This window comes from Callorhinchus milii, unplaced genomic scaffold (genome assembly GCF_018977255.1).
Source record: "Callorhinchus milii isolate IMCB2004 unplaced genomic scaffold, IMCB_Cmil_1.0 Scaffold3, whole genome shotgun sequence".
Lineage (NCBI taxonomy): Eukaryota > Metazoa > Chordata > Chondrichthyes > Chimaeriformes > Callorhinchidae > Callorhinchus > Callorhinchus milii.
In genome coordinates, this window is record NW_024704744.1 from 58,913,447 (window position 1) to 58,937,010 (window position 23,564).

At 42.4% G+C, this 23,564-nt stretch overlaps 1 protein-coding gene across 1 annotated transcript; it reads left to right on the forward strand.

Moving 5' to 3' along the window:
• The first annotated feature begins 94 nt into the window (after positions 1-94).
• On the forward strand, positions 95-23,332 carry LOC103181722 (potassium channel subfamily K member 1). The gene is made up of 3 exons (XM_042333578.1): positions 95-449; positions 20,338-20,733; positions 22,810-23,332. The coding sequence occupies exons 1-3, from the start codon at positions 95-97 to the stop codon at positions 23,070-23,072; spliced, it is 1,014 nt and encodes a 337-aa protein (XP_042189512.1). The 3' UTR covers positions 23,073-23,332.
• Positions 23,333-23,564: the final 232 nt, after the last annotated feature.

Here is a 23,564-nt window from a genome sequence, read left to right on the forward strand (position 1 = left end):
TCTTGAAGCGGGGGAAAAGTATTGCAGGGGGGGGGGAAAAAAATTACCCATTTCTTGGCTCCCCCTCACCCCCTCCCGCCCTCCGCCAGTCACCATGTTGCAGTCGGCGACCACCAACTCCTGCGCGCGTCTGGTGCAGAGGAACAAGTCCACCTGGTACTTCTCCTTCCTGGCGCTCGCCTACCTGCTGTACCTCAGCTTCGGCGCCGTGGTCTTCTCCTCCGTGGAGCTGCCCTACGAGGACAACCTGCGCCAGGACCTGAGGAAGCTCAAGCGCCAGTTCCTGCAGGACAACCCGTGCCTGGCCGAGGGCAGCCTCGAGCACTTCCTCTTCAAGGTCCTGGAGTCCAACAACTACGGCGTTTCGGTGCTGAGCAACGCCACCGGCAAGTGGAACTGGGACTTCACCTCGTCTCTCTTCTTCGCCACCACTGTCCTCACCACCACAGGTAACACACACACACACACACACACAGGTAACACACACACATACACACACACACACACACAGGTAACACACACACACATACACACAGGTAACACACACACACACAGGTAACACACACACACATACACACACACAGGTAACACACACACATACACACACACAGGTAACACACACACATACACACACACAGACACAGGTAACACACACACATACACACACACAGGTAACACACACACACACACACACACACACACAGGTAACACACATACACACACACACAGGTAACACACACACACATACACACAGGTAACACACACACACATACACACACAGGTAACACACACACACACACATAGGTAACACACACATACACACACACAGGTAACACACATACACACACACACACACACACAGGTAACACACACACACAGGTAACACACATACACACACACAGGTAACACACACACACATACACACACACAGGTAACACACACACACACATACACACACACAGGTAACACACACATACACACAGGTAACACACACACACACACACAGGTAACACACACACAGGTAACACACACACACAGGTAACACACACGCACATACAGGTAACATACACTCAGGTAACACATACACACACAGATAACACATACACAGGTAACACATACACACACACACAGGTAACACACACACATAGGTAACATAGGTAACACACACACAGGTAACATGCACACACAGGTAACACGCGCACACAGATAACACACACACACAGGTAACACACACACACAGGTAACACACACACACACAGGTAACACACACACACACAGGTAATACACACACACAGGTAACACACACATATGGAGTCCTGTAGCTCAATGGTTAGAGCACTCGCTTTGCAAGTGAGAGACCTGAGTTCAATTCCAGGCAGAGGGCAAAACCTTGGGCAAGTTTCCTTACTCCACACAGAGCCTAATAATAATCCCTCCAAAACCAAAAAAAAAGTAATAAAAATTGGTCATTTTCAATCCACGACTGTTTGTGGGACTGTTTGTGGGACATTGCTGTGCGCAATTGGCTGCCGCGTTCGCCCACAAATATACAGTCAATTCACTTTACAGTGTGTTCTGTGAAGCGCTTTGGGACGTCCTCCCGACGTGAAAAGCGCTATATCAAATGCAAGGATTATTATTATTATTATATACACACAGGTAACACACACACACACAGGTAACACACACACACACAGGTAACACACACACACACACACACAGGTAACACACACACAGGTAACACACACACACACAGGTAACACACACACACACAGGTAACACACACACACAGATAACACACACACACACAGGTAATACACACACACACAGGTAACACATACACATACACACAGGTAAAACACACACACACACAGGTAACACATACACATATACACACAGGTAAAACACACACACACAGGTAACACACACACACACATAGGTAACACACACACACACAGGTAACACACACACACAGATCACACACACACACAGGTAACACACACACAGATAACACACACACAGGTAATCCACACACACATAACACACACACACAGGGAACACACGCACAGGTAACACACACACAGGTAACATACATAGAGAACACACACACACAGGGAACACACACACATACACACAGGGCACACACCCACACAGGTAACACACACACCCATACAGGTAATACACACCCACACAGGTAATATACACCCACACAGGTAACACACACACAAGTAACACACACACAACAACAACAACAAAAACTACAACTTGGATTTATATCGCGCCCTCCATGCCGGACGGCGTCTCAGAGCGCTTCACAATAACGAATCCTGGACCGAGCCAGGGGGAGGGGGAGGAAGGTGACCAAAGCCACGGTCGAAAAGAAAGGTCTTCGGAAGGGCCCTGAAAGTAGGAAGAGAGGGGGCGAGGTGAAGGGAGTGAGGAAGGGAATTCCAGAGTCTCGGGGCATAGTGGTTGAAGGCACGGCTGCCGAGGGTGGAGCGGAGGACTCGGGGGACAAGTAGGAGGCCGGACCCGGAAGATCGAAGGCAACGGGTGCTGTTTTGAGGATAGAGGAGGTCAGAGAGGTAGGGGGGTGCAGAGGAGTGGAGGGATTTGAATACAAGGGTGAGGATCTTGAAATCGATCCTCTCTGGGACAGGCAGCCAGTGCAGTCTGGCAAGGACTGGGGTGATCGGGGAGCGGAGTTTGGTGCGGGTGAGAATGCGGGCGGCAGAGTTTTGAATGATTTGGATTTTATGGATGGTAGTGGATGGGAGACCGGCGAGGAGGGCGTTAGAGTAGTCCAGCCGAGAGGTGACAAAGGCATGGACAAGGGTTTCAGCGGCTTTCGGAGAAAGGTATTTCCGGAGACGGGCGATGCGTCGGAGGTGGAAGAAAGCGGTGCTGGTGACGGACCGGATGTGGGGGAGGAAGGACAATTGGGGGTTGAACCTGACGCCAAAATTGTGAACGGGTTCGAAGAGTTTTAGGGGGAAGTCGGGTAGGTGGAGGAGGTGAGAGCTGTGGAAAAATAGAGTTGGGCGTCGTCCGCGTACATGTGGAAACATACGCCATGTCAGCGGATGACATCCCCAAGAGGGAGCGTGTAGATCAGAAAGAGGAGGGGGCCAAGGGTGGATCCTTGGGAGGAGAAGCCGTTAATGCAGATGTACTGCTGACGGTTTGTGAGGTGGGACTCAAACCAGGCGAGTGCGGTCCCACTGAGGTGGGAGGCAGAGGTCACAGATAGAGAGATAGAGAGGATGTCATCTGTGACTTTCACAGGCGCAGTCTCTGTACTGTGGGCGGAAACTGGACTGGAGGGGTTCGAAGAGGGAGTCGGAGGAGAGGTGTGCGCAAAGTTGATTGGCAACAACGTGTTCTAAGCCTTTTGCGAGGAAGGGCAGGTTAGAAATAGGGCGGTAGTGGCTGGGGTTTGAGGGATCTAGGGAAGGTTTTTTGAGAAAGGGGCAGCAGGTTTGAGGGGAGCAGGGACTGATCCGGAGGAGAGGGACTGGTTGATGACGTCAGCCAGTAGTGGGCAGAGGAGGGGGAGCTGGGTGACCAGCAAGTTGGTGGGGAGGGGGTTGAGGCAGCAGGTGGTGGGTTTCATGGAGGTGATGGTGGGTGAGAGGGAGGAGGGAGAGATGGGGAGGAAGGAATGTAGGATGGGGGTGGTGGTAGGAGTAGATGATGGTGAGGGGGACAGAGAGGGCGTGGTGGTGGGTGACAAGAGGCAGTTGGATGAGGCTGCCTGGCGGATTTTGTGAATTTTAGATGAGCAAAAGTCTATGATCTCCTCGCACTTAGCATTGGATATGAAGATTGAGGAGGCCTGAGGGGAGGTACACAGGTGACACACGGTTAACACACACACACACACACACACACAGACACAGAGGGAGAGCAACAGGCAAATAATAAGCCACACAGGTAACACAGACCCACACAAGTAACACACATCACACAGGTAACACACACCCAAACAGGTAACACACACACAAGTAACACACACACATATACACAGGTAACGTACACACACACACACAGAGGGAGAGCATCAGGCAAATAATAATCCAGGACAGTTTCTTCATGGTTATCGCTCACTGACTCCACGGCTGCATGTGGGACATTGCTGTCAAACTGGCTGCCTTGTTTAACTCACACAATACACAGTCTTTACAGTATACTTTATAGGATTCTTTACAGTTTGTCCTGTGAAGCGCTTTGCGACGTCTTGACGACATGTATCAAATGTAAGGATTATTATATTTTCAAATTTTTACCCTGAACTGACACACCATTTTATCTCTGCCTCTAGTAGGCTAAAAGTTAACTTGTAGGTCATATAAGAAAACTTGGGTAAGATCATGTAAATATCCCAAAAGCTTATGGTTTCTTGTGTAGATAGTATTGTCTATTCTGTAAAATCTGAAACCTTTTCTGTATCCGTAAAGGCCTGCTCTTCACTTCTTATAGGAGAAGGTAAGGAGGACAGGGCATCCATTTAAAATAATTAGCAAGGGAGTAATGTGGGAGGTTCAGAAGAAATATTTTACATATGCTTAATGTAGAGGGAATACTCTGCCAAGGCAAGCGGTTATTCTGGTCGAGGCAGGATCAACATTAAAAACATTTCAAGAGGGAACAAGCTAAGAGATCTAAATAGGAGTATAGTACAGGCTTATGGGAAAAGGCAGGTAAATGGGACTGAATGGTTGCTCTTTTAAAGAGCCAGCACAGACACGATGGGTGGAACGGCCTTCTTCTGTGCTGTAAATTTCTATGGTTCTTTTCTTTCCCCACATTCTCTTTCATGTTGTGTTTTTGACCCTATTCTAGTGGAAAGACTAACCTACATGTCCTTTCCAATGAAAGAGAGAGAGAGAGAGAGAGAGAGGAAGGGGAGCAGTGTTTTGACATTGGACTGGTTCCCTATTGAAGGACGGATCGATTTCAAGATCCTCACATTCATGTATAATTTACTTAATTCCCTAGCTCTCCGACCTGCTTATACCCCACTTCTCAATCTGCTCCTTTGCTCAGCTGGCTCTGGCCTCCTGTAGGACCCTCGTCCCTTCTGTTCCCCCACTGGTAGTGGTGCTTTTAGCCACCATGCACCAACTCTGGAATGCTCTGCCTCAATCCCTCCACCTTGCCTCCTCCGCTAGACCTCGTCTCTCTCCCTGTTCAGCATCAAGTTTCACTACTGCTAAGCACTCCAGAGCACTACTCCACATATTGTTGTTGTTGTTGAAAGAAAAGCCCCCCGGGTGTTTTTGTTCAACCCTGGTGTTCCTATAGAGAAGATCAAGTGGTACTATGCAATGCTGCAATCTAGGACACCAAAACATTTTCATTTTATTTTTACCAGTGACTTATGCAGTTTAAGAAATTCCTGAGCTCAGCTCCTTGCTTCAGTTGTCATTGCCTGACCCTGTCATCCAGACATCACCAAAGGTTGTGCTAACATAAGCTACTGAAAAGGAAAACTGTTGATCGTTATTGTTAGCTTTGTTCCGAAACGACAAGACTTGTGCAGACTTTAATTACACCAAAGGATATGGTGTGTGACACAATGATATGATTCCCCAGCAAGGTGATTGTTGAGATTCAATGCACAAATTTGAAATGAACAAATTTTTCTGTGTTTTGATACTATTCTGTCCTTGAGTGGTACAATGTGTCTCTGCACAGATATTTAAAGCAGCATTACACTGGCAGTAGTAATAGTATTGTGATTCAGTTGCTATGAATCTGAAATTATAAAATTATGTTGATGGCCTGATTGTGAAGGTACTGTCTATTGTAGCAGAGAAGCATATAGACCTGAAGGTTGTAGGTTCGAATCTTGGATAAGTTGACCTCAGTGGTCTGAGCACTGAGGTCAACTTATCTGGTGTTCCTGCTTTTAACAATATCCATTGATCTTCACTGTACAATTGGGTGAGGACAAGACCATGCTTGCTGTAATTCCCCTATCCTGCTTTGATTGTTGAATAACCCACCAATGGCTAGGTTTACACATGGAATTGTACCCCTTGCAGGTGAGAATATTAGAGGGGAGAGGGAAAGAAAAATATGTTTTAATAAATGAGGTGTACAGTGATGGTGTGTTGATGAATAAAATGAGCAAGATGTTAGCCAGCTGTGAGGACCCATAGAACTGTGCCCCGATAACAGTTAGACGTATCAGGAGAGAATGAGAAAGCATTTGAGAAAAAGCTTGATCGGCTTACTACCCAAGATTTATTTTAACAAGTCAAATTCAAGGCAGAGTGAGTGGAGCTTTTGCTACCCTGCTGCATGTGGTAGATACAGTGGAATACAGTTGGCTCTCTATCATGCCTATCATTGCATGTGGGGATGGGGGTGCTGGTTCTTCTGAAATGTTTTGGACAGATTCAGTCAGGTCTTCAGGAACGTGGTGAAAACGCTGGGGTTTGACATACTGATGTTGCTGATGTTGAGATTCTTGATTCAGAAATGCACTGATGCAGATTTTCCAAACAATCACAAGAGAGATCCCGCCCCCCCACATCTTTAAATGAAACCATCTTTTAACAGAGAAACTTAGAACAGAGTTCTACAGGAATACACAGGTTCTTTTAACCTACAGGGCACAAATAAAAATATGTAAAAACAGTGATTAAAAAGTGGTTCGCAGCATTCAGCATTTATAAAGCTTGTGCTGTTATGAGTCATGTTCTGTAATGACTGGTTCAGGTTAGAAAGAACAGATGCAGATTTGATCTGCCTTTTCCACCCTGATTTAAACTACTGCAATAGTGCAAAATGTCTGCATTGGAATGAATGAAAATATTATTAGCCTTATAATACAGCAGTGGATATAAATGCGTGGCCTGTCTGTTCCCTTATGAAATCCAACAATAATTTAGTGTTGAGAAATTGAAGGTCTCTTTCAAATGTTGTTGAATTGATGCATGTATACTGTAACACAGCTAAAAACATGAGTCTCTTCTGTGGCTTCAGTTCTTGGAAGGTGATATAATACAGAACAGGTGCACTCAAATCCACAGAATGCAGCGGCTCTGTTTTGTCTGGTTTCCCCTCCCTCACCCCATGCATAACAAGTTTATCCAGTGATTGTAGCTGAGTTCTAGCAGATTGAGTGGGTCCCCACTTCTCTGAACAAGTTCAGCAAAGACAGTCGTTGAGGTATTAAAAATTAGCTGCAGCATCCTGGGTTAGTGCGGTTGGAAAGGAAAACAGCCCATTCCTGGATGTTTTGAGGTGATCCCAGATTAAAGTGCAGGTATGTTGATGTTCAAATATTCCTACTGGATTCTGCCTCTACAGGTTCCTGAGGCAGAACATTCCACATCTATTATTATTATTATGTCCCCTTATGATGGATGCCTTTGTCAGAAGGAGGAATGATGTCAACTATCTAATCTGTCAATTCCTTTCATTATTTAAAATACTTCAATCAGATGACTTTGGACAAATAATCAGATACCTTATTTACATGGCACGATTTGACCAGAGATCAATTTATTTATTCACTGAGCCATGAGGAGAGCCAGTGTCCTAGTGTTTTATGCATCATAATACTTTTTGCAAACAACCAGGTACTGTATGTTTAGGAAAGGTTGTACCATTTAGATAGTGAGTACCAAAAGGTCAGTCAGTTTTGCTTTCATAATCTACAAGATTATAAAATTTGGGTGAGTTCAATTAATTGTTCGTGTTCAACCTTTTGGACCGTAGAGATTGAATCTTCATTCTTGGATGGCAAATTCTTTTTGCTGGACGTGTTAAACTTTGAAAGTGGAACAAACAAACAAACAAAATTACATTTTTAGAGCGGGAGGACTTGAAAGTTTTAAAATGTGGTTTGGAAACAATTTTAAAATGTGGTTTGTCAGAAACCAATGGTTCCAGTGTAACCTGTTTCAAACAATTCCTCAGAGTAACCTGGAGGGAAATATACAAACAATACAAGGTGTGGCTGCCTGCAAACAGAATTATTTGTTTTTACTATTTATTTCCTCAAACATTTCCTGTCAGCCTTCATCAAAAATTAATGTTGACAGACAGCTGCGCCCGATTTCTTTTTTGGGCAAGCTTTAAACCTCCGTCAGCCCTGTGGAGTTACACTGAAGGCTGCTTTTATCTGCCTGCTCATTTTCTATTTATTTTACAAACAAGATCTTGGGAATGTGGCTGTGTTTTGTGCATGGCGTTCTCAGAATACTGTGTCCTTCTGAAATCCAGGCAGCAAAGTAAATGAGAACAGCCAACAGGGTTTGAAATGATAGGCTTGACCTTACCGACTCCCACCTGTCAGGTAAATGATCTGCAACATTATACAAAGCTGCTCTGCTGGCAATGGAGGGTTTTGTTGATTACATTCAGTTGAATTAATGAGGTAGGTGGCATGGGAGATATGTGGAGCAGATAAGAGAGTGAGAAATAGATTTTCTCCTCCTTTCCTGATGGTTCTAACTCATGCTGGGGCACTGATGCAATAATAATAATAATAATAATAATTCTTGCATTTGATATAGTGCATTGTCACATCGTTGAGACGTCTCAAAGCGCTTCACAGAATATACTGTAAAGTGGATTGACTGTATATTTTGTGGGAGAATTGTGGCAGCCAGTTGGGCACAGCAATGTCCCACAAGCAGTCATGGAGCGAGTGTCCAATTTCTTTTTATTTGGGGGATTATTGGTCAGAACGATTTTTGAATCATGCCATGAGATCTTTAATATCCACCTGAGCAGGCAGACGGGACCTCGGTTTAACGTCTCATCCGAATGATGGGATGTCTGACAATGCAGCACAGCCCCAGCATCACATTGGAGTGTCATACTCTATCTCAGTCAGTTTGCTTCCCCAAAATAAACACACTTTAATATTGTCTGATCCATGGGCAATAGTCAGAGACGGATTCTTTCTTCATGTGTAAGTTAAAAGAGTGAATGTTCGCAGGTTGTTTTTTTTATTGGAAGGGAGGGGGAACAGGTGGTGGGGAGTGAAGTGATTCTCTGCTGAACAAGATCCTGTCCCCGCTCATGTCTTCTATACACTTTCCACCAGGCCCCACTGAATAGGGGTTGTGACAGGTCTGATTGTTTTCTCCTCTGAGTGACGTTCTACATGTAACTTTATTGCAGTGTTAGCAATATAACTATGTTAACGTTTAGTTTTGCACCCCTGTAATAGAAGGAATCAAATGGTAGTTTCAACACTTGCCTCTGCAAGAAGACCTTACCATAGCATTTCAGGCAGGAGGAGACCATCTATCCTACCTACCCAATTCCCCATGCGATTTCTTTGGTGCATCTATCCTAAAATTGAATAACCCTGAATCCTTTAGTTGACAGGAACTTCTCTAGTTTAAAATTATTTTTTTCTTGTTTTCTTGTTCAAAAACCTGTGCCTGCAGTTGGTCCAAATGCCTGTACTTCTCTCTAAATCTGCACTGCCCGCATCCTTCCATTTATTATCTTGTGGTTGAGGTGTCATAGAGAACGACATAGAGTCTGTGGTTTTATATGACCTCCAGAGACAGCCTACAGCAAGTAACTTTCCGCATTAAAAATACTTCCAATGGCGTTTCTTTAGCTACACTTCAAAGAAACTCACCATGTGCAGTTAGATATCTCAACATTGTTTGAAATGAAAGTATTAATATGAAGAAGTGCACTGAGCAGATTAGCCACTGTAGTGTATAATTTATTTGAAGTACGTTTTAACTTTATCTGTTTGAATCCCTGCCCTTCAATATGTCAGAGGAGTCAGTCTGCCACATTTCGCTGATGAATCAAAATGTTACGATGTCTATATCCGCTGCTCTTGCAATTTTAAAACTCTCCATGATGCAATAACGTTTCCCTACTGGATGAATTAAGTTCTGCATAATCATTGAAAAATATTAATAATTATAATAATCCTTGTATTTAATATACCGCCTTATATTAATAACAATAATCCTTGCATTTTGATATAGCGCCTTGTCACATCGTTGAGACGTCTCAAAGCGCTTCACAGAATATACTATAAAGTGAATTGACTGTGTATTTTGTGGGTGAAACATGGCAGCCAATTGGGCACAGTAGTGTCCCACAAACAGTCGTGGATTGAAGTGACCAATCTATTATTTTTTTTCTTGAGGGATTATTATCAGGCGTGTGGAGTAAGGAAACCTGCCCGAGGTTTCGCCCTGCCGGGAATCAAGCTCTCTCACTTGTGAAGCGAGTACTCTAACCACTGAGCTACAGGACTCCACAAATCACGTCATTGAGGCATCTCAAAATGCATCACAGGATATACTGTAACATGGATTAACTGTGTATTTTATGGATGAAACACAGCAGCCAGTTGCGCACAGCAGTGTCCCACAAACAGCCATGGAGTGAGAGACCAATTTTTATTTGGGGATTGTTGGCCAGGATACTGGGAGAAATTCCCTTCTCTTTTGGAATAGTGCCATTGGATCTTTAACCTCCACCTTTGTTTAACATCTCATCCAACGGATGGCACCTCCGACAATGCAACACACACTCAGCACTGCATTAGAGTGTCAGTTGTGATCCCAAGTCCAGACATGGGGGTTAGACCTACAATCTTTTGACTCGGAGGCGAGATTGCTACCACTGTGCCAGACTGACACATATTTTCCTCTTGTTCTTTTGTAAAATATTGTGGTGGCATCTTCGGGAAACATGTCTCCACAAAACACTTCTCCTTTTTGACCTAAACATTAAAATTGTAATTCAAGTTCAAGCAATGTTGGTAACATTTGCTGTGGTGCTGCATATACAGTATTACTTCAATATGTCTGTTTTCACAGAAATCTAACAACACTTTTAAAGTCCTGTTCATGCCATTATAAACACTTGATATTTTAATAAAATAATAATCCTTGCATTTGATATAGTTCCTTATTCCATTATCAAGTCATCTCAAAGTGCTTCAGAGGATTTTCCGCAAAGTGTAGTAACTGTATTTTGTTGGCGAACATGGCAGCTAATTTGAGCACAGCAATCGCACAAACAGCCATGAAGTAAATGACTACATTTTTATCTCGTGGATTTAGAAACATTTCCTTCTTTCATGTCTCTGAAATATTGATCAACAACCATAACAATTCAAAATGTGCCTTTGATTTTCTGAATTATCTGAATTATTGTCAAATACAGTATAAGCTTACTGGAAACTCATCAGTTCATCTAATTTGCTGGATGTCATTTCCCTGCATAATTGTGCTCCTCAACAATGATTGTAGGACTCTGAATATTGATCAGAGACTTGCTCTCCTCAAATTGCTCACTACTGCTCTGAAGATGTGAATGTTACAAGCATATTCATTCAGCATCCTCGCGTATTGAACACAGTAACATTTTAAGCATCCTTTGAAGATGGTCACGCTTGGAGATGTCTCTATTCTGCCTCCAAAAGTCAAAAGGATTTGATTTTGAAAATCCACAGTGTGAAGTGATTGAAAATGCCTTGAAAGACCTTTGTTTTAATGCCCTCAGAGCTGGGTCAAATGCAGGGCAAGAGCTCTGCAAACACAATTGCACATTGATATCGAGTCCTTCACCTTCTAAATCTAAAAACAGCAAAACTTGGCAGGTGGCATTTAATCTACTGAAAATAGATCCCCATGTACCCTGAGCATCTTGCAGTGAGAAAGAGTCTGTAGCTAGGTCTGCAGGCCTGTGCTCTTTCAGCTTTGTTAATGATTTGAACAACATTGAACTTCCTAGCTAGCTGTACAGGTTCAGATGAACTAATGCTCTGAAGGTTACTGTGCTCCTGGATCCACATATGGAGGATTCTTGCTATGGGGAGAAACAGTAAAGATATGGCAATGGATTCTTGGTGGGCATTGGCTGAACAAATACAAATACTTCTTGTCTGATGCTTGTGCAGTGATTTTACAAACTGAATTTTTTTTCTGAGTTACTAGAAATTATTCTCTACACAGAGGATAATCAACAGTGTGAACTAGTTAAGAGAAAAGGCAGGCAAGGCTGGACTCCTTTAAGGCGTAGCCTAATGCTGCAATGAGGGAGACGATAGCAGGGCTGGTATTCTGTAAGCATGAGGTTAAAATTGTTGAGTGTCCAGCATCATCTGAACCTTTTTTGTGGCTTTGTATGGATGTGAATGGCTGCACTGCAGTGACCTGACTGTCAAGATAATTCAGCTGTACCGCTCTGGTCAACTGAGGAAGAAGAGTTCTGGAAATGAATAGAAAACGCCGCCCTCCAAGTTTGTTCGAAATGGCATTGTCCAGATCTTTCTATTTTTTAAGGTGCTTCTGTATTCTGGGCGATAGAAAGCAGGTTTACATTAGGTAATGAGAACATCTCATTTTGGTATTGTTGACTTTCAATTGCTTTGATGAATTGATTTTCTCTCAGCTATTAGCAATGGATGGATGAAGCAGGAACATTGCGACAGCAATCCTGCTTGTTTTTGCAGGTAAATCAGTAAGTGCCTGCAGTTACTGCCTCTCTGGGAAATGCTGTGTTATGCTGATAGAATGATTGCTTTCGTAAACATATTTTTTATATTTATACTTGTTTTCCTGGCTATTTTAGGAGTGGTTGTAAACGTGTCCATTTTTTTTCAATATGTCATCAGGAATTGCTATACGAGAGGGTTAGATGCAACGTATGCATTGCTGTCAACATTGTAAAGGCTGTCAAGCATCATTAGGCCAATGAGTCCATCACAAGCTCAAAAGGAAGTTTCAAGTGAAGCCCCTTCGGTCCATTTGATCACATTCTTCCAGAACATCCACCTAACCCTCCTATCATAACATCAAATAGTTTTTGAAATGACTCCAGTATGCACCCTAGATCTCTGTTAATAACACACGGGGTAAAGTAATACTTCCTGTTCTAAAATTCCCCTTCACTACCCGAATTTCTGCTCTCTTGCCCTATTGCCTGATGAATCTGAAAATATTTCTCTGGGTTTTACTTTCTCTATCTCATTTAGCTTGCGTTGAAGTTGTGAATCCAGGTCATTTTTCTATATTAGTACAGTCTGGCCCCATTACACCACAAGTCTGTTATAGTGGGTAGCTTGAGGACATAAACATTACTGGCAGTGCAGTACACCTGTAGCAAGTCTTACCATAGAGGGAAAATAACAGATGGAAAGGTTGGTTGAAACTAGGACTCTGGAAATATACTGAAGCACCCTGTTCAGGACCAATTGTAAGGGTTAATTAAATTTGTACGCCTGCTGTGAAGGACCAACACAAATGTTTCAATCAATTAATATTTATTAATACAAATTAGTAAAGTTATGCAGGTTACAATCAGTTAATCAATCAAAAATAATTCTTACATACAGTTAATGCAATTCACACGAGTAAAGTTGGCCAGATCAGTGTTCTGGAAGAGATGGAGGAAGAACCAACGACTGGTACCAAGATTTTAAGTGTCAATTGTTGATCAGTAGGTTGATGGTTGTCTTGATATTTTTCTTCTTGTAAATCTTTTTTAGGATGTTGGTTATGGATAGCTAGTCCGTTTTTCCGAATCTCTGATCTTCTTCCTTCGGTAAAACACATGACCCCACCCACTCCTTCCCCACACACACATTTAGCCTGTTACTAATCTCATCTCATCCATAAACTTGTAAAAGATACTCAAATTAACACTTCTTCTCTTCCCCGTTCCAAATATCACGAATTAAACACAAATGTCTTTACAATCTAAGTTTAATATTTGTAATAAAATTCAGGCAATTATCCATAGAAATGTAGAAGCATAGAAATTTACAGCGCGGACAAAGGCCGTCATGTCTTTTAAAGAGCAATACTTTCAGTTCCATTTGCTTGCCTTTTCCCTCCATTCCCATGCATTTGTTTTGAATAGTTTAATTGTTTGCAGTTACCATTCTGTTAGTAAGAGCTAAGAGATAAAGAAGAGGCACTGAGTTTAGTTCTAAAATACCAATTCTATAATAATCATCAGAAATAATGAATAGAATGATATGTTTTGCTGATCGTGAGTTGTGAATCTGTTGTAGCAGCAACTAACGTCTGACTGTTGGGAGTTGGGATCCTGGCTCCTGCTGCTGTGTTTGTGTAATAACACCCCATCCAGCTCAACACCTTCCCTCTTGCAGTAAACGTTTACATTTGAGGTAATCAATGTCACTGCGGAGTTATATAAAAAAAGCTCTAATAACCCATTATATGTAGTCTCCCTGACTAGCTGGGAAGTGGGGAAAAGTGTTTTTGTACAAAAGTGCACATCCTCCAAGTAATTTAGAATAACAACAATAACAAAATTACATTTGTATAACGCCTCTTACGTCAGGAGGACGTCCCAAGGCGCTGGTGGAACCTTGTGTGGAGGAGAGGGAGAGAGCAAAAAATCTTCCAGGCTTGTGTAAAATGACAAGTGATCTGCAGTTTGACTCCACGCAGCCATGTGACTTTTGTCCAGTGAGGGAAGTTATGGATTTTGAATGTCTCTGCAGAGGTTCTAAACACAGAAATTACCAATTGGGCCAAGGAACATAGAATGCGACCTCTGTTTGCTTAAAGATTAAATTGTGCAGTACTACATTTTTTCTCATTTTAATGAATAGGGATGGAATACTTACAATGTTTAACATTCAAAATGCACAAGTATGTTAAATATTGCAATACTGTGCATTAGTCAGGGGATGTTTGATATAGTAAACTGCAGTATCCCTGTGTTCATACATGGGTATCTTCCATAGTGATATTGAAAATATTTATTTTGTTGTGTAAGTGCACGCAAGAGTCAAGATTGCATGCCGTATTTACATGTTTGTGCTGTGTAAGCAATGAGAGAATTGTAATAGCTTGGTTCTGCGTAGAGGAGGCATCTGTGTAATACATGTATTCTCAAACAACCTACCCACAAGAAAAACAGAAGTAGCACTGGCAACAGGAAACAAAGGTACAATAAAATCACTCTTGTAATCGTATTGTGCGGAATTACCATTTAAATCATATTGTTTACATTGAGGATAGTGACTTTCGCTCAATAAGGAACAAAAAACATATGTTACGTAGACTGATTGCTGATTGTAGACTAAGAATTGCAGTAGAGCAATTTTCAAATTTAAGATTTCAGTTTAAGAATTTTCCAAAATTCTGCACAAGCTTAAATGTTATGATCTCAAGGTTAAGATCAGGGGAAATTTTATGCCACTGATTTGTTGAAGTTATACTTTTAACAACATGCAAATCTGATCAAATAAAGTAAGTTGCAAATGTACGTAGTCACTGGGCGTGTTTTTCAGTGTACTATATTTTTGTTGAAATATTTAACTTCCACTTCTTGTGATATTCATCTATATGCTGGTCCTGCCGTTCAACATTCCACTATTGACCTTTTTGATGCATCACATGTCAAAAAAGTTTTAATTTTTCCAAATATCAATTGGAGTTATATTAGATCAGATGATCTTTTTCAGGATAATGCAAACCTCTGTGATGTGGCTGAGTCTTTGAGTCTGAAACATTGCTGTGTGCAAATTAGCTGCTGTGTTCACCTGTAAAACATAGTCACTACATTGAACAATAATTACTGTAAACTGTTGTTAGACTCTTCAACGTTATTGCTAGATGAAAGGATTATTGATAATTATTATTATTATTATTAATAATAATCCCTCCAAAACCAAAAACAATAATAAATTGGTCATTTTCAATCTATGACTGTTAGTGGGACATTGCTGTGCACAATTGGCTGCCGCGTTCGCCCACAAATGTACAGTCAATTCACTTTACAGTGTGTGTGAAGCGCTTTGGGACGTCCTCCCGACGTGAAAAGCGCTATATCAAATGCAAGGATTATTATTATTATTATTATTGTATTTTTATTAGTATTTCTGATTTTCAGTTTAACCGACGGACAGGCAGCATTGTACCAGGCTGCCTTGTGAATAACTCATCATGGTACAAGGTTATTTCTTCCAAAAGTAACAACCTTGCGAGATGGACGAGGGCACTGTTTTTGTTTTGCAGGAAAGCTGCTGAAATTCCTTTTATGTGGGGAGAAAGGGAATGAAACTTAATGTGGTTCAAACCACAATGGAGTCCTGTAGCTCAGTGGTTAGAGCATCCCTTTGCAAATGAGAGACCTGGGTTCAATTCCCAGTAGGGTTAAACCTTGGGCAAGTTTCCTTGCTCCACATGCCTGATAATAATCCCTCAAGAAAAAAAAACAATAATAAATTGGTCACTTCAATCCACGACTGTTTGTGGGACACTGCTGTGCACAATTGACTGCTGCATTTCGCCCACAAATATACAGTCAATTCACTTTAGCCTATTCTGTGAAGCGCTTTGAGACATCTAGAAGATGTGAAAAGCACTATATCAAATGCAAGGATTATTATTATTATTAAGAACCATACAGGATAGAAAGGGATCCTTCAGCCTATCGTGTCTGTGCTGGCTTCCTGAAAGAGCAATGCATTCGGTCGTACTTGCCTACTTTTTCTCCATGCCCCTACAAATTCTCTCTCCAGCGAGGTCTGATTCTCCTCATCCCACCGAGATTCATTACATGTCTTTGGGGGGGTAGGGGAAAGGAATCCACATCCTCACAAATCACCGCAACAATACTTCCCAATCGCTGTGCAATCCATAATCACTCTTCTGCTGTATCTGGAATGACTCACATGCCAAATGATTTTACAGTAAACCTCATATAAGTCGTTTCATTTGGGACTGTACATTTAATATGACTTTTGCAAAGTATGAGTGATGTGAATTTTGCATAAGTCATATCATACATGACTTATATAAAGTTATGTATAAGTCAGATTTTATATGACTTACACAAATACACAAGTACGGAACTGGCTGGTGACATTAAGGCAAGGTTTCTGTACCACGTTTAATAAGTTTCTGTTACCAAGCATATTAAAGATATAGTAGCCGATTCTTTCCATATACTGTATTGCACAGTTCTGGCATCATACATTTTCTTCTTGTTCTGAGATAATCATTCAAAGTCTATGGCTCCAAATCATACTTGGAAGCAATGTCCTTGTTTTTCATTTCAGGATTTGCCTCGCAAAATTTGGTACGTCTCCTGATAGCTCCTTGTTACTAATTTACAGTTGGATGCGCTATTTGCATTGCCTGATACAATAATGGCTGGTCAACATCTTGCCTTGCTTACTTGTTCACTATTCTGTACTGTGCATGCAGACTTTCGGCATTGCAGCCAGTAAGTGCACATGACGAGTTGGGACAGAGGTTCCCTCGATTGTCTCACATGGGGCACAGCGTAAGCTACTTCAAGGTCAGTAAGTGGGTATGTGGTGAAGGATCCTCTTCGCTCTCCATGTGATCAGGCATTCCTTGCCCCCTTGCTCACCACATGATCAGGTGCCACTCTTTCATCTATCGCCTCACACACCCCGCCATCCGTGCGCTTCCATGCGTGATGACATTGATGTTGCACTCCCTGGGATTCAGAGAGCATCGTGGTGTGGGTGTATGGTGTTTCATTTGAGGAGTGGGAAGCCAACAAGTGCGGTAACAGCGGTATGAGATGTGTGATTATTAATACGACTATGCAGATAAATTTAAGAGGATTTAATAGGAAATTCAAGAGGTTTTGGGCCAGATGGACGACTTATGGTGATTATACAATTTATACAGATCAGACTAATTCAAGTTTTACTGTACTGTTTTCCCATTGATAGCTTTATTAGGAAATACGTGTGTTTGTGATATTTTGATGATTTTCACAAACGGGAATAATAAAGTGTAAATTCTGTCCACTAGTTATATGCCACACCAAATGCACATTTTCCTCAGTTCAGTTTATTTAAAAAAACTTTCCTCACTTTTTCTGCCATTGGGTTCTTAAACTCCATCACACTTTTTCTCCACAGGAGAAACCAAGAATCTGTGTTAATGCTTTGAATGTGCATGTTTAATTTGGTCATTCAATTTCCAATGTTACAGATTTTTTATTTGGTATTTTATGTTGATGTTATTCTGATATTGATGGCCCCCACAAATAAATACAACTAGAAAGCCAGTCATATCAGGCTCTAGGTTCTCCTGCCCATCTCTTCCTGCCCCGGTGTGGCCACTTCATACTCTTATAGCCCATGCTGTGTTATTGTGACTGACTGAACTGAGCCCCCTGGTCTATATTTGCCTTCAGCATCCTCTCCCTGGACGGTCCTGTCTGACTGGCAGCTGCTTCCTAAAACTGCTGAAATGTCAAATATCATAAATTGAGCTTATAGTGTATCTAGACTGTCAGTGAAGCAATACAGTGCTGTAGGAGCGCTGCACTGTCAGGGGTGACATTTGTTGGATGAGACAACACACCGAGGTCTTTACTGCAGATTTTACTGCTACTCCTGGAATTTCTCTCATCACAACTAAATGTGGCTTTTCAGTCTCACAATGTCCATTTAATACCAGCAATTTTGTAGATTACTGGTACTGAGGATACATACACTGGACCCAAAATTCCATCAAATCTCAGCCATCTTAAAATTTAACATCATGCAGATTTGTTGAACATTTTTTAATTCACCACACACACTGAGGGCCACTGGCACACACACACACATACTGAGGGCCTCACTGGCACACACACACGCACTGAGGGCCTCACTGGCACACACACACACACACACACACTGAGGGCCTCACTGGCACACACACACACACACTGAGGGCCTCACCGGCGCACACACACCCACACACACATACACAGAGGAGCTCACAGGCACACACACACACACACAGAGGGCCTCACTGGCACACGCGCACACACACACACACTGAGGGCCTCACTGGCACACACACACTGAGGGCCTCACTGGCACACACACACACTGATGGCCTCACTGGCACACACACACACACACACGCACTGAGGGCCTCATCATACACTATATAAATATGATTTGTCGTTGTTGGTGCTGGTACCTTGTGGCTATTGTATGAGTCTTGGCAGTTTAGAGGGCTTCCTTTCACCTTCACCTGGCTGCCATACATGTGCACTGGGTGGTGAACACAGCTTAGGACAAGGAAACGTAACTGTTTTTCCTCTCTGTAATCCTGGGAAGGCCAGGGGCAATGTAACCTCCCCATGCAGCCCTGGCAGAGACCAGCAAATTCAGCCTCAGTTTGGAACCAGTGAACCTCTAGTCTGTAAGCTGGTGCTTTATCCACTACACAATTTGCCCATAAAATATACAGTCAATTCACTCTACAGTATATTCTGTGAAGTGCTTTGAGATGCCTCAATGACGTGATAAGGCACTATATCAAATGCAAGGATCATCATTATTATTACCATTGGGTTTACCCCATTTTCAGATATTGTGTAGGCAAGAAAATGAATTGTTCCATTACTGCTCCCCTTCCGTTCCTAGTTGAGGCATTAATGTATTAATATGCATTAAATTGAACCCAAATGTTAATATAGTAATAATATAATAATAATCCTTCCATTTGATATAGCGCTTTTCACGTCTTCTAGACGTCTCAAAGTGCTTCATGGAATATACTGTAAAGTGAATTGACTGTATATTTGTGGGCGAAACACAGCAGCCAATTGCACACAGCAGTGTCCCACAAACAGTGGATTGAGTGACAAATTTTTTTTAAGCATTCTTATTCCCGGAAAAGCGATCCACCAATCGACTAACAACTGGATTCCTACTTATTGCTAGGTAAACAGAGGTGTGTGGAGTAAGAAAACTTGCCCAATATTTCGCCCTGCTGGGAATAGAACCCACGTCTCTCACTTGCGAGGCAAGTGCTCTAACCACTGAGCTACAGGACTCCACAGGAACTAGCATATATTCTGATAAGGTATAGGTTAGTAAGTTGGGCCAATACAAGACACTGTTGTGTTGCCCTGTCATGTTTTGTGTGTCCTACTCATTCATCTTCAAAACAGTCACCACATTTTACAGTCTATCCTGTGAATCGCTTTCAGACATCTTCTCAACATAAAAGGCCCCATATCAACTGCAAGGATTATTACCACATTTTTATTGCTCTAATAGATTTTGCTAGTCATTCTATAAAGCTCACTAATTATAAACCAGATTGAGTGCTTTGCTTTTATTCTGGTAAGTCATGATAGTAATGGTGTACCATTGGTTTCTGAGTAATGTGTGATCTACTCTACTTTTCATTTTCCTCCCACCCCCTTCAGATGGTAGAATATAGGCATCTCAGTTATTTAGCTATGATCTATTTATGGCTATGACTGTGTTGGTACTTGTAGACCCTCATTGTCACCTCCCTGCTGGTTGCGGTGCCTCCCCTGCTGGTTGTAACATTATGATCTGCTTTTGTCTTCCAGGCTATGGTCACACAGTCCCTCTCTCTGATGGTGGCAAGGCTTTTTGCATCATCTATTGCGTTATTGGAATCCCATTCACTCTGCTGTTCCTCACCTCAATTGTTCAACGCATCATGGTCCCAGTCAGCAGACGGCCAGTGCAGTATATCCACACTCGCTGGGGCTACACCAAACAGACTGTCGCTATAGTCCACGCCGTGATTTTGGGAATCATTGTGGTCTCCCTATTTTTGTTTATCCCAGCAGTTATTTTTTCTATCATGGAAGAAGACTGGAACTTTCTGGAGTCGATATACTTTTGCTTCATCTCACTGAGCACCATAGGCCTGGGAGACTATGTCCCCGGGGAAGTTTACCACCAGAAGTTTAGAGAGCTTTATAAACTTGGAATAACTGGTAAGCAATGCCATAGTTTCCTTTGCACAATTTAGGATGAAACTAGACTGAGAAACAACAATTTATCTAACCCCCTTCACACAGGATAGCCTATTGGAGTGCTGAGAAAAGGGTATCTGGGAAAGTGAGACTTCAACCAATTCCCACGAAGGTTAGGGTTGGCCTTTTGTGATTTCTTCCTGGACAACAAAATTCTCATCCACAATTTTAGTCTCTTCTGTTAAATTGGGAAACGTTCAAATAAAGAGCATTAAATAATGGCCAATCAGCCAACTTACCAGTGTTTACTAACAATCTGTTGATCAGTCCGCATCTGGCCCATACAAGCCAGGAAAGTCCCAGGTCTATGCTGAGTTAGCGGATCTTAGTTGGGTTGGTACTAAGGGCGCCATAACTGGTTCCTAAGGACCAAGGATAAGAAGGGGAAAATCGGCCAGTGTTCCCATTCATGATTGCTATCTAGTTCCTCTGTCCATCTCCTGTTACCTCTGCAAGCCGAAGCACTAACACGTAGAGTGGCCTAGCTGGACAAGTAGCAGGAAGCATGGTAGACAATATTTTCAGTGGTAAGCTATGTGGTTTTAGCTGATTAAACTCCAGCAGTCCTCAACACATACTCTTGGAGCCCTCAAGCCTGACCCGACTGATCAAAAAAAAATTATTTCCTCTCCCCCCACCCCACCCTCTAAAACACTAAACAATGACATTTAGACATGGATAAAAGCTGGATTTGAAACCCCTTAGTAAGAGGAAACAATTTGGCGAGACCACAAATACATTTGGTACATCTACTCGACTACACCACAGCGCCTTGGGACGTCCTCCCGATATGAAAGACGCTCCATGAATGTAATTTTGTTGTGTTGATGTGGTGGCCGAGGGCAAAAGTAATTAAGAAAATGCTTAAGTAACTTCAAAAGTCGTGTTTTCCCGCATCTGAACTAATTTGCCGTGCGATATGATCACACATAACCAAGAAGTGTAATATTTAGTGACCAACTCCCAAAAATAAAAATTAGACTGATTGTGCCAATTTATCATAAATAACTTTATACTGAGGGACAGGAAACCCCATTGTGCTAATCTCAATAAATATTCTGGTTCAGTTGGTAGCACGCTCGCTTCTGAGTCAGAAGGCAATAGGTTGAAGCCCCACATCAGGACTTGAATTCACAAGCAAAGATGACACTCTTAAGAACACTGCATTGTTAGAGGTACCGTCCTTCGACTGAGATGTTAGGCGAAGTCTCATCTGCCTGTTCAGGTGGATACCAAAGCACTATTAAAAAAGAGAAGGGAGTTTCTCCTGATATCTTTAACAACAATCTCCCATGTAAAATCAGTCATTCCCATAATGGCTGTTAGTAGCACATTGCTATGCGCAAATTGGCTGCTGCGTTCGCCTACAAATACACAGTCACTACACTTTACTACAACAACATCAACTTATATAGCGCCATCCACGCAGGGTAGCATCTTAGAGTGCTTAACAGTGGCGGAGCCTGACTCCGAGCTGGGGGGAGGCGGGGGAGTGGCCGTAAGCACGGTCGAAGAGGAAAGTTTTCAGGCGGGACTTGAAAGAGGGGAGAGAGGGGGCAAGGCAGAGGGATTGCGGGAGAATGTTCGAGAGTTTGGGGTCATAGTGGATGAAAGCCTGACCTCTGATGGTGGAGTGGAGGGTGCGAGGGACGAGCAGGAGGCCGGTGCCAGTTGAGCGGAGGCGCCGGATTGGGAAGTGAGTTCGGAGAGGTAGGGAGGTGCCAAGGAGTGAATGGATTTGAACACAAGTGTGAGGATCATGAAGTCGATTAATACTTCACAGTATTAATCTATGAAGTGCTCATACCAAATTTGACATACAAGGAAATCCTTGTATTTGTAGTTGCCTACAATACAATACAAATGTACATTTATATAGCACCTTTCACATCAGGAGGATCACTTAATAAAACTGGCTTAGCACCCAGCTGGGGGTAGGCGCCACGGTGGGCTGGGGGGTGCGGAAGAGGTAGAACTGTAGACTGTTGTTGAATGTTGAACGGGATCATCCAGTTACAATGTTTCTTCTTTCTCCAGTCTACCTCATGATTGGCCTCACCGCTGTGCTGGTTGTCCTCGAGACCTTCTGCGAGCTTCGCGAACTCAAGCAGTTCAAGAGAATCTTCTATGTGAAGAAGGAAAAAGAGGAAGATCAGCTGAACATTGTGGACCATGAACAATTTTCATTTTCTTCAGTGGTGGACAGTGTGCCCACTCCGAAGGAGGAGCAGAAACTGAACGAACCATTTATGACCGTTCCGTCCGTCTATCAGGCTACAGATGGCACAATAAACAGATGATCACGTGCGCGTATGAATTCAACTGTAAGCAGATCCTTGTCTGATGGTTCATACTGATCATCATGGCAGAAAATATGCATGACATTAGGTTTTAGGTAGAAAGTGAAGCCAATTTACAAAAAAAAGACAAAGCACAGCAGGTTAGAATAAGGTGAAATGTACTGTAGTTTGTGTAAATAAAGGAAACTGTGGCTGACGTTAGCTGTATATTAAAACGTGTTTCTTATTTAAAATAATAATTTATGTACTTGAAATTAAAATTTAGCTTCTGGGTTTAAAAGTGTAATATAATATATTGGGGAAGGGTGTATGTGTGTGACTTGTGATGTGATAATTGTCACGGTTTATTTTATTTTAAGACCGTATCTGGTGAAGCAGCAGTGAATAATGCTATCCGCGCTGCTCACTTGCTAAAACGAAGTAGGGCCTGTATTGAATCTTCAGCAGCCTCTGGGCAAGCTCTTCTGATGTTGTGGGGAAGGATGGTGTGAT